Source organism: Bidens hawaiensis, unplaced genomic scaffold (assembly GCF_021521415.1).
Source record: "Bidens hawaiensis isolate Kalapana, Puna unplaced genomic scaffold, B.hawaiensis_p1.1 tig00034608_1, whole genome shotgun sequence".
Taxonomy (NCBI): Eukaryota; Viridiplantae; Streptophyta; class Magnoliopsida; order Asterales; family Asteraceae; genus Bidens; species Bidens hawaiensis.
In genome coordinates, this window is record NW_027495981.1 from 67,526 (window position 1) to 80,338 (window position 12,813).

Genomic DNA, 12,813 nt, shown 5'->3' on the forward strand with positions numbered 1-12,813 from the left:
AGTCCTCGACTGAGTATCATATCCATTATGATATATATTCTTGAAACTCAACAAATTTCTGGTTGATTTTGGAGAAAATTGAGCATTTTCTACTAAAAGCTTTGTACCATTCAGTAATTCTAAATTAGCTTTTCCCACTCCTTCTATTATGTCAGAAGGACCTGATATTGTGTTAATATTTCCCTTTGTTGGTTTTAATTCATGAAAATATTTTTGAGATTTTAAGATAGTATGTGTAGCACCACTATCCGCTATGCATAAATCAGCATCATTTGATTGATCGTTTGCTCCAATGAAATTTATTTTAATCTTCAAATATAAAGGAAAAACAATAAGTGCATATATTATACATTCCTAAATTTATAATGCAAAAGTAATTAAACATACTTAAGACATAAACATGAAAGGAAATACATAATTATCATTGTGATTTTACAATATCACTTTCAGGGTTCAAATTCATTGATAAAATCTGAGATATTCAACTCAATATCGGTATCATCAATTTTGTCGATATGATTCACTTCCTTTTCTTTTCCTCTCAGAGATGTTTGATATAATTCACACAGATGTGAAGGTGTTCGACAAGTCTTTGCCCAATGATTAGTACTTCCACATCTGAAACATGAGCCTCCATCATTCTGGGACGTACCAACATCATTTTTAAACTTGTTTTGCTGGTTAGCATGGTACTTATTAGCTTTTTGGCTACGACCACGACCGCGACCGTGTCCACGTCCACGATTATTATTCCATTTAAATGAGTGGTTGCGACCACTAAAATGGGTTTTATTGAAATAGTTTCGGCCACGCCCACGGCCTCGCCCACGGCCTTGTTCCCATTTACGTCCAGAATTCTTATGATCATTATTATAAGCAATATTTTCTTCTGGTATGGCTAATGATCCTGTGGGACGAGCTTGATGGTTTTTCATTAATAGCTCATTATTTTGCTCTGCTATGATGAGATTTGTATTAAGATCAGAGTATGTTTGAAAATTATGCAACCGTAATTGTTGTTGCAAAATTATATTTGATGCATGAAAAGTAGAGTAAGTTTTTTCTAACTTATCTGCCTCGGACATAATTTGTCCACAATATTCAAGCCTTGAACATATATTTAATAGAGCAGATGTGTAATCATTCACTTTTTTAAAATCTTAGAACCTTAGACTGTTCCATTCGGCTCTAGCAGCAGGGAGTAATGAATCCCTTTGATGATCAAATCTGCTTTTTAATTATTTCCATAAAACACTTGGATTATCATGCTTAAAATACTCCAACTGAAGTATTTCATCAATGTGTTTATGAATAAAGACATCGGCTTTTGCTCTATTGTGGTCATCCAATGTGTTGTTTTCATTAATTGCTTCTAGCACATCCATTGATTTGAGGTATCTTTTGATATTTGCCGTCCATGGCATATAGTTATCTCCAGAACATTTGAGAGCCAAAAATTCAAGCTTTGCAATATTCGTCATTTTATTACTAAACACAAATTAGATAAATATTAGGATTACATACTTATTAAAATTGAAAGAAGATACAAAGGTAGAGCAATAAGTAGATAAAGGAAAAAGAAGAAATCAAACTCCTTAGGTGGGAGATTACAAATTAAGAACAATAAGATTATCATCATTATGATGGCTAACATCAAAACTGGGTGTAGCATCTTTAAAAAATATTATCTTGGGTATTCCTGAGAACAATAGTTTTGTATTTGTAAAAAGATTGAGATTGATAATTGGTTATTTGTAGTGAAAAATTTATAACCGTTTTATAACGGCTATATGACCGTTTCATCAACGGTTATATACATACATACATACACACATATACATATATTATTTTGTAAGTAATAGAATAAATAAGATATAACTAATAATCTATTAAATAAGATGTAAAATTAGTGTGCAGAATAATAATAATAATGAACTTGTTTATGATGTATAAATAATCATTAGTACATGAATAGAAGTTACAGATATAGTAAGTAAAGGTTAGAGAGTTATTAGTCCCATAATTAGTAAAAGATTATAATAAGATGTTTTTATATTTGTTTTGTTTTATCATTATAGTTATATTTTTAATGATATGTTTACCTGATTGACCTCTTCTTACTTAGTTGGTCTTCTTGATTAAGTCACAAGCGATTCGTGCTGATAACATGTTATAATATTACCACTAAAATTAAAACAAGACTATCAATGTATTAAACAATTTGAAGATGACAAAAAACAAGAACATAAGAGAGATATATATTCAGTAACTTTCGATTGTTTCTACTTCCTTTGTTACATAAGGTTCATATATATACAACTACTTTTACTATTTAGAGAACATATGCATTAAATTTGTGTTGAAAATGTTCATCCATTCACATGGATGTTTCTTTTCTTACACGTTTATAACATAAATGTTTTTTTTGTAACATGGAGTATAGATATTATATTATTTCAGCAAATGAAAACAATTATTTTAGTCAACTTTTACTATTTAAACTCTTCAAATTTTGTTCTCAGCCGTTTAAACAGTTTACAACTATCATCTAATCTTCTTTTATTAAAAAAAAGTATGAATGGTTGAATTAAAATTGTGACCCGCCTCTTGAGAGTGGATGAATTGGTGGATTAGAAAGTCGAACTGGATATTTTGAAAAAATTTACTTGATAATTTGAGGATTATTCCTTTTTTAATTACAAATGGGATTCCTTGGATCAACTTTGCAAATTGGGCCTACTTTTTATCAACCCGGTGAGAAATTTGAGTCTTGGGCCCACTTGTTCGGGCTATCAATTATTGCTTTACCATATCTTTATGAGACAAATTCTTCTATTAATTTAAATACCGTATTTTGTAAATAAAGATAAAGAATTGCACAAATTGTAATCAAATGATACACCCAAACGATAGCGGATCTAGAAGAAAAAACTCATGGGTATTCCAAACTTATTTGAACTTATGCGTATTATAATATTTACTCGGAGATATCTGAATACATAAAATAGAGAAGAAAAAAGAAGTTTGCACTGATTTTACATTTCACCGTGAAATGTTGAGGGGTATCCACCCTCCTCAACCCCAGATTGGCCCTGCAACAGACACAAGCAAACTATCTCCTACATGTGTAGTTTGAATTGCGGCACCTACGTCCACAATTGCCATCACCACTTTGGTGGGATGGTAAAGGCTTTGGCCTTTGGGTGAGAGGTCCAGGGTTCGATTCCTGGCATTGGCGGTATAATGTAAATAGTAGGAGGAAAGCTTGAACATTCAAACAAAAAAAAAAAAAAAAAACTACGTCCACAATTGCCATGTATGCTGGCATTACAACTTGCCTTGAGTGAGGTGGGGTTTACTTGCTTCCCACTCTATCCTGGAGGAGGTGAACCCAAATACTTTGGTAGAGGACGTGATTGTCTCCCATACGCACCTCGGAATTGCGGTGGCCTCCCATTTGGTTGGTTGGAGCCTGGAGGTGAAACATTAGTCTTCGGCGGCAGAGGTGGGGCCTTGAGGGAGTCATATGGTATCGAGCTATATGATACGTGTCTACTTACTCCGTCTGTTGTTTATATAAATAATAATTGGTGTGATGTCGATTTCATATTCATAAATTATGAAAATTTTTATGTATGCGTAAATTTATATCTACTTAATTACCGGATGATGAAGTGATACACAAGAGTGAAACCAAGATCAGACACAACCACACATCTTTTCTTCCCCATCTTACTATTTCAGCTTCAATTGCCCAAACGAGAGATTATAAGTTTATAACCGGTTTTTGGCAACAAGACTGCAAGCCATATATATATATATATATATATATATATATATATATAAAATTATATTTAATTAATTGATATTCAGATTTTAATTTATGACCCACCATGCATGTAGTCTTTGGCTCTTTGCATAATACTAATCAGCGACCACGATGTGTTGGAGTATCAAGTACTGGAGAGTGAAGACCGGATAATCATGTAGATTACTAGCTTTTTAAGAGCTAAGACGACATATATAATAAGCAAAACGTGGTCCTATAAAGAGGAAGATAATTTTATTTGTGTTATCTTATTTTACAACGCTTAATTCATGTGGTTAATAGTTTAAGAAAGAAAAATTGTTTTTAAACACAACTTTTGTGATTATTTTTTTTTTTTTTTTTTTTTTTTTAAATCGAAGTTTTATATAATTTACTATAAAACGATTACAATAAAGTGGCAGGCCAACGGGCAACAAGCTGCGCCGCAACCCCCTTTTGAATATTTAAAGAGTAATTGTATTTTCCCCTTTAAAAAACTGAGCCGAGCCATCTCGGTTTAAAACTAAGCCAAGCTTAGGTTGTTGAGAACCATCACCAACACTGGCTCGACTCAGTTTTTAAAAATATTAACGTAAATTCGTTAAATTTTTTTGCGTTTTTATTTTGTGTTAAAAGCATTTCACACACATAAAAAAATGCCACTTTACACAAAAACAAATCACATTATGTTTGTTAAATTACTAACCTTTTGCTTTCATTGATCACAAAACAATGCGAAGGCAACCATGTATATTCAGCTTCATACGAAGAAAGAGCCATGATAGCTTGCTTTTGCTTTTGTGAGCATCACGTAACAATTGTAAAGTTTTGTTAATTTATAGAATATTTTTGTTTGATCTGCTTTGAATTATATATATTTTTAGAGACATTTCACTTTTCACAAAGTTATGTAGCAAAAGATGACGGGCTTGCTACCGAAAACGGTTGAAAACGGACGGTAGAAACATACACAAAAAAGGTGCAAACTGGTCACTAAAAACAGGCGATTGTGACATTGAGACCGAGAATTTAGTCACTAAATCCATTCACAAAATAAAGCGTTTATAAACAAACACTATACATTGGGCTTTGATAATGATACAACCAACCCCATCTAAAGTAACTCTTATGACATATATATAGAATTAGCCTCATGTTCATGGAAAATTTCCACGTTCGGAGGTGTTACAGGCGAGATTGTCAGGCTTCAGACCCTACTGGCTATATGGTGGTGGCGGTGAACCAACAATATTCTCTGGTGGAGGAGGTGATCGCTTTCCATCTCGTAGCAGTAAAGCGGCATTCTTTTGTGGTAGAGGTGGTAGCTTACCATAAGCATGATGGTCTGTTAGTAATAGAATTATTGTCATGCAGTTTTCATATATCAATATCCATACAGTACTATCTTGGATTCTCTATAATATTGAAAATTTATATAAAACTAAAGTAGCGCGCCTCAGGTGTTTTGTTGTTAGTTCACTATAAAAAAGAAAAAAATAATAAAATAAATGTTTGCAAATAAGATAAATATATGCTATTCTTCTCATATCTGCTTACTCTGACCGGATGATGAGATGATTAAGAAGAAGGAAATCAAGACCAGAACAACCGCACGCCTATTCTTCTCCATCTTTCTACTTCAGCTCAAATTGCTGCAATGACAGAATATAATTAATACATTTTTAGGGAATTAACAAAAGTTGCAAGCCATATATATACACATGTACACATTATGAATTGATGTTTTGATTTTATTTGATTTAATTCTGATTTATGAAATCTGTGTTTGACTTCAATCCATGCATCATGTATTCTTTTAATAATATTAGGGCAACCATCGAGTCTTGAAGGATCAAGTAGTAGGCATGATGAATTTTATTTTTTTTATTTTATATTTTTAGTGCTTTTTATACATACTTGTTCACTAAGGGAGCATTCTTTTTAATCATAATTTGGGTTTTCTCACTTGGCACTTTTGTAGCGCATCCCTGTAATCAATCCAGTTTTGCGTAAAGCAGTGAGTTAAAATTTTAACAAAACATAAGTCGGCAATAAACGCGTGTAATCAAGCAAACTGCCATCTCTCACGCTTTGTGGTTGTTTATAAACATATGCGGCTCTATGGTTCACGCTTAAAAACTACCTATCATTTGACAAAGGATCGGATGTGAAACATCTTCGAGCTATAACCATTTTTTCGGTATTAAAAACAGCAAATATTAAACGGTTTTTTTTTTTTTTTATAATTTTGATGAAGCTGCAGGGGAAGAGAGCATCTTGGTGACTACGTTTTTCCTTAACTCAATCTCTATTTGTACTTTGTAGTGGCGAGATACGTATTTTCAGCCGTTTAAACTCACTCGAAATCTTCTAGAAGGAGCCGTCTACAACTATTATCTAATATTCTTTTATATAAATACGTGAGTCGTTGAATTAAAATTGTGGCCCCACCTCTTACACGTTAAGAGGGTGGCACCCAAAGGCCAAAGGGGCTCCCGGCCCTTGATGTCCTAAGAGTAATTATAGTTCAGCAAGCGAAAGATATTGCGGTGACTTGAGGTACGGGCTGTTATCCTACTACAACCAGCCTTAGAGAAGAATCTTGTGGATTAGAAAGTCAAACTGACATTTTGGGGAAAAAATTAACTTGATAATTTAGGGATTTGTAATCTACAAATGGGATTCTTTGGATCAACTTTGCAAACTGGGCCTACTTTTATCAACCAACCCCGTGGGAAATTTGAGTCTTGTACCCATTTGTTTGGGTTGGAAGTGCAAAAAAAACCGGAACAGTCTTTGTTCGACTTCAACCCATCATGCATTCTTTGAACAGTATAGAAGAAAAGGTGGAGTTAATTTCCTAACTTTTAAAATATGCGTGATTCCTTAAAAAGATTAACTTATTTTTTCTAATAACGCTTTTTTCAAGTCTACATGTGACGGGCTACCACTAAGCAACATACCCTATGATGGCTATGATATATAATAACTTTATTAGAATATTATACTGAAGAGGTAGGTCCCAGCAGAGCCCAGTTGGACCCGCAAGACTCACCTTGAAGAGGAACGTCTGCGCAGAAACCAACTGGATCCGCAGGACCAACCATGCTCAGAGACGTGACGTCCTTACGCGCAGTACGCAAGCTGTTCCCGCAGGAAATGCCTCCCAATGGTGAATGACTCCGCCTGTCCCCGCAGCCTCGGATACAAGCCATCAGGGAAGGCCACCCGCGCAGCAAGGCTACACGCACAAGGCACTTAGCTCTCAATCACTCAGTCACCTGAAGGAATGAGCAAAGCCGGGAACAATCCCGCACAAGGGCGGGAGGGGGAATACTCCCGCCCAAATAAGTCAGTCCGTACGATACAGGAAGATCTTCTGTACTGTACCTGACGAGGTATGGGAAAAAGATCTGACTAAAGATACGACAGCTTATCGACCACAGTATGGCGAGCAGCATGCTCCTGTACTGTGTCACTATTAGCCGCTGCCTACTCACCAACTACTGCCATACCACGTGCGTAGCCGGCAGTTGGTGGAAAAGGAATAGTACACAGCAGGCCTGGTCACTATCAGCTGCTGCCTACCCACCAACTACCAGCAGGGCACGTGCGTAGGCCACTGTTGGTGGAACAGGAACACTGTTGCAGCCGGCCACACCTCCTTGGAAACCTACCTTCGGCTATAAATACCACAAATGGTATGACCATCTCATCTCATCATATCTTATCTGATATCATCATATTATACCTGATATCTGCTCTAGCAATCTCTTAATATACACTTATATTTAAAGAGCAATCTAGTCTGATTCTCACGCCGGAGGGTGGTCACAAGGAGGAACCCCCCCCCCCCTTCTCAGTGACAAGCTCACGGTGTCTGTTTTGCAGGTTATCAGAAGAACCATCTTCTCAGGGTCCAACCCCTCGTGGGAAACATCTATCTAACCCCCAGGTTACCAGTAATCTGCCCGGGGTCCGGTTAGTGTTTCTTCATTGGCGCCATCCGTGCTCTCCAGTTTTTTCAAACTTCTAAGATGGTTAAAGAAACTCCGGTAACCACAACCCCAGCTACTGGGGGGAATACCGGCAACACAGTTTTTACAAACACTACCCCGGCTACCCAAGCCGGGGCAAGTGAAGTAAATTTTACGAACACTACCCCAGCTACCCAAGCTGGGGCAAGTGCAGTAAATAATCGCTCACTAGGATTCACTGATACCCAGTTTGAAAAACGAACAAGACTCCCCCGCCAAACACTCGATGAAGTTAAGGCATGGGCGGAGGCACGTCAGAGGGAATTCCAAGCTGAGTTGGACGAACGCTTGCGTTCCGTCCAACAGGCTGACGAATTCGAAGATTACTTGGATGACTCGGAGGAATCCGACTCCGACGCGAACCCTCGCCATAGGGCAAAAGGGAAGCGTAAGGAAACGGATTCCCAACCGAGAAGGCATTTTGGACAAGCCTTCAAACCAAAAAGCACAGGTGGAAGTCCACGAGACTTCTCTAAAACATTCAGACCAAACGTTGCAAATGCGGGAACGTTCAAATTTGCAAGGGACATTGCAGAAGCAATCGCCCCAAAAAGTGCCAAACAAATGTCCAGCATAGGCACATATGATGGTATATCCGACCCAGATGATCATTTGAATAGATTCATAGCGGGGGCAACCGTCAGTAGTTGGACGGAACCTACATGGTGTTACATGTTCCAAATGACACTGGTCGGGGCTGCTAGAGCGTGGTTCGATCGTCTACCGGTCAACCACATCTACGACTGGGCAGACTTCCAACAGAAGTTTAGCCAACACATCAGCCAGCAAAGAAAGTATACCGAGGAGCAATGGACAATCCTCAAGTGCATTCGAGAAAAAGATAAATCTTTGCTAGACTTCATCACTCGCTTCAACTCGAAGAAGCTAAGTCTGGGTAACATTAGCGAAGATCTTGTTCGCGCTGCCTTTATCCAGGGCGCGAACGACCCAGAGCTCATCCGCACCTTAACGGGTAAAGATGGTATGCCATCCACATGGGATGCCATCATGACAGCAGCAAAACGCTTTGCGGAAACAGAGAAGCAACTGGGTAGAGATCTCCCACAGAGCACAAACCTCTACACCCAGAAAACAAGGGAAGACAACGTCCTTACCGCCCGATTAAACAAAAAGCGAAAGCTAGGCATTTGGCAGTCAAGGGTAAACTTTGACACCTCATCCGGCTTGCAAAATCGGTTAGGCGGAAGGGATAACGTACAGCCAAATAAGAACTCCAGATGGACGCCGCTCACCAAAAGCGTCACCGAGATATTCGCCACCGAGGAGCTCCCATGGCCAAAGCATCAAATAATCCGACATCGTCACAATGCTGATCGGAGCAAATACTGTGACTTTCACAGGACAAAAGGCCACAACACCGAAGAATGCATAGACGTGAAGGACATGGTCGAAGCATTCGTCAGAGATGGGACGCTCGCGCACCTCGTGGCGCAATGAACGCTGAGCAGGCTAATGCGTGTAGAACCCCAGCTGGGGAAAACACGAATAAAATTCCAGCTTCAATGTGGAGACTACATGCTGCGTAAAGAACGAGATCCCGAACCAGGTGCGTATCGGCTCGATGGCACTCCCATCCCAACAACATGGAAGGGAGCACATTTACACAGTTTGCATGTAAATCAATTCCAAATTTGTAAAGAAAAGGCCAAGAGCCACTTCTAATGGAAACGATTCTCCTTAAAACATTGACGCTGATGATTTTACATTTTTATGAACTATCAACACGGATATGCCGGTTTTCACCGCATAATTACGTGAAAAGTCGTTACATGGGGAAGGCGGCAAAACCCGCATAAACCCAAAAAAAAACGACAAACCTTCACGCAGGTCAGTTGAAGGGGAAAAGTTCAGTCCCATTAAATGAAAGTGCCGGTCTATCCGCATGAATCATGAAAAAGGGAACTGAACACTAACCTATTGACAACCGCGCGTCGAACGGTTAATTTATTCAACACGGATATGCCGGTTTTCACCGCATAATTACGTGAAAAGTCGTTACATGGGGAAGGCGGCAAAACCCGCATAAACCCAAAAAACGACAAACCTTCACGCAGGTCAGTTGAAGGGGAAAAGTTCAGTCCCATTAAATGAAAGTGCCGGTCTATCCGCATGAATCATGAAAAAGGGAACTGAACACTAACCTATTGACAACCGCGCGTCGAACGGTTAATTTATTCAACACGGATATGCCGGTTTTCACCGCATAAATATGTGGAAAGTCGTTGCGTGGGGAAGGCGGCAAAACCCGCATAAACCCAAAAAACGACAAACCTACACGCAGGTCAGATAAAGGTAAAGTTTAGCCATCCTACTAAGTGCAAGTGACGGTCCTACCCGCACAATCACGAAAGAGGAAGCAAAACTTCACACCTATTATCTACCACGTTCAAAGGTTAACTTATCCTCAGAAATGATGAGGAAAACCTACACGCAGGTCAGATATGGGTAAAGTTTAGCCATCCTACTAAGTGCAAGTGACGGTCCTACCCGCACAATCACGAAAGAGGAAGCAAAACTTCACACCTATTATCTACCACGTTCAAAGGTTAACTTATCCTCAGAAAGGATGAGGAAAACCTACACGCAGGTCAGATATGGGTAAAGTTTAGCCATCCTACTAACTGCAAGTGACGGTCCTACCCGCACAATCACGAAAGAGGAAGCAAAACTTCACACCTATTATCTACCACGTTCAAAGGTTAACTTATCCTCAAGATGAGGAAAACCTACATGCAGGTCAGATGGTAAAGTTTAGCCATCCTACTACGTGCAAGTGACGGTCCTACCCGCACAATCACGGAAGAGGAAGCAAAACTTCACACCTATCTACCACGTTCAAAGGTTAACTTATTCTAAACACTTGGAAAATTGCTAATTTAAACTAAAGTATGCAAGTCATATAACGTTTATAAAGCAAGGAATCCAATAAAAGAAGCGGTCTTACCCGCACAAAGATTTATATTTTATAAATATTCATTACAAGAATGGCCGGGTAACTACCGGCCTACAAGAAAATAAATCTATACAAGCTAAATCTATCCTAGCAGTGGGAAGGGATCTTCAGGATCAGGCTTCAGGGCCACTTCCACTTGGACCAGCACCATCAGTAGATCGTGGCAGTTCAAGGAAAGCTTTAAGGATAGCTAACCCATCATCAGCAGCAGCAACTTGATTCACCTTCTCCACCACCGGATGCGGGAAGGCGGCGTACTGATTCACTGCTTGGTCGTAAACAGCTTCAGTATCAACATTGTACAAAGGGAAGTTGGAAGGCGGGATGCCTTTCTCAACGAACCCTAGACCAAGCAGGAAGCCGACCTTTTCCCCATCCTCGTGAGAAGCGTTGAGGGCTGCGCTCATAGCATCATCGTAAGAGGTCTCAGCAAAGACCCGATGCACAACCTACAAAAGAAAATATACAAGTGTCAAAACCTTTTCTATTTACAAAGAAAAGCGTAAAGACAAGAAAAGCTTACCTGAGACAACGCTACTCGAAGAAGCCATTCCTTGGCAACCAGGGCTTCTTGGAGGGCAGCTTGAGCTTCGTTACGGGCGCGATCGGCTTCACTCTTGTTGAGGTTGGCAATCAACACTTCTTTAGCCGCAGCCTCTTCGACGCCCTTCAGCTTACGCTCCGCATGGTCAAGCACCCCCCTCTGGTCCAGGATTTCTTGGAGCTTTTTGGCGTCTTCCATCGCCAAGGCATCATGAGCCTGCTGGAGAGCCTCTAATTTGGCTTTAAGTTCTTCATTCTCCACGCGAAGAGGCTCAGCAACAGCTTCAGCCTTGGTGGCCCTCTCGGTTGCGTTCCTGGCAGTTTCCTTAGCCAGCCGAAGCTGTTCATTAACAGCTTGGGCAGCCTTGGAACGGGCCTCAAGTCGAGCCTGAACTTCAACCTCGAGGGCCTTGAAGGCCTTCTCCTTTTCCGCAGCCAATGCGGAAAGCCTTTGGTTCTCCTCCCGGACAGCCCGCGCCTGAGCCACTTCTTTAACGCGAGCTGCTTTCAACTTGTCGTTTTCATGACAAAGCAGCTCGACGCGCGGCTGCATCCGGGCCAGGAGAACCCGAAGCTCATTGCTTAGCCTACCCTCCTGGTAGCTAGCCATGGCTTCCCCCAACGCACCACTGGGAGCAGCGTGACGAGCCCATTCCACGCACTCCACAGGGGTGCGAAGGGTTGTTCCTCGGTGAATGTTCCATCGTGGAACATACACTTCATTGGAATCCGACACTGCAAAAAGCATAAAGCAGTTAGGAAAAGATGATAAGAAAAAATAAAAATGAAAAGGGCCAAAAGAACCCTACGCACCTGTAGGGTCAATAACAGGCCGATAGCCGCCGAACCCATCACCTGAACCCAAGGGAAATCCATCCAAGAGGTCAGGCAGATGGGAAGGTGGCAGAGATTGGCGAGAAGCCCCATGCGTACCTGATGGATCGGCCGTCGTTGCCGATGACGGGGGCATGGTAGCAGCCGCCGCGGTCGCCGCCGCGGAATCCGCGGCAATAGTAACCGCCGGCTCGGTGAAGGATGCTGTAAAAATCGCACTCACAGCCGGCGGTGACGTCATCACAGCTGGAACAGTCGGCTCAAAGGAGTGAGCAACTGGACCAGCGGAAGCAGGCGCAGGCGCCTGGGTCGTCGCCTCAGGTAGGCTGACCAAGCCTACCGTCATTGGCGGAGAAGTACTACTCTGCACTCCACCCTGGAATGCGTCAACATCCACGCCTGCGTAAAGAAGAAAAGTGTTAAATGATATTAAGCTATGAAGATAAAAGCTAAAGGAAAGTTGTACTTACGGGTTTTCTTGAGCCTGAAAGTACGGACGGGCGGGGATGAACCCGATGGAGCCGGCCTCTTCACGCCGGTCACCGTTGTCATCCTGGGCTCTTCGGTGACAGTTGTCACAGCCTCCGGAATGGTGATCTTATCACCACCGAGATTCC

General features: G+C 40.7%; 1 protein-coding gene across 1 annotated transcript; it reads right to left on the minus strand.

Moving 5' to 3' along the window:
• Positions 1-446: 446 nt before the first annotated feature.
• On the minus strand, positions 447-1,085 carry LOC143586312 (uncharacterized). The gene has a single exon (XM_077067877.1). It carries the CDS (start codon positions 1,083-1,085, stop codon positions 447-449), a length of 639 nt encoding a protein of 212 aa, XP_076923992.1.
• Positions 1,086-12,813: the final 11,728 nt, after the last annotated feature.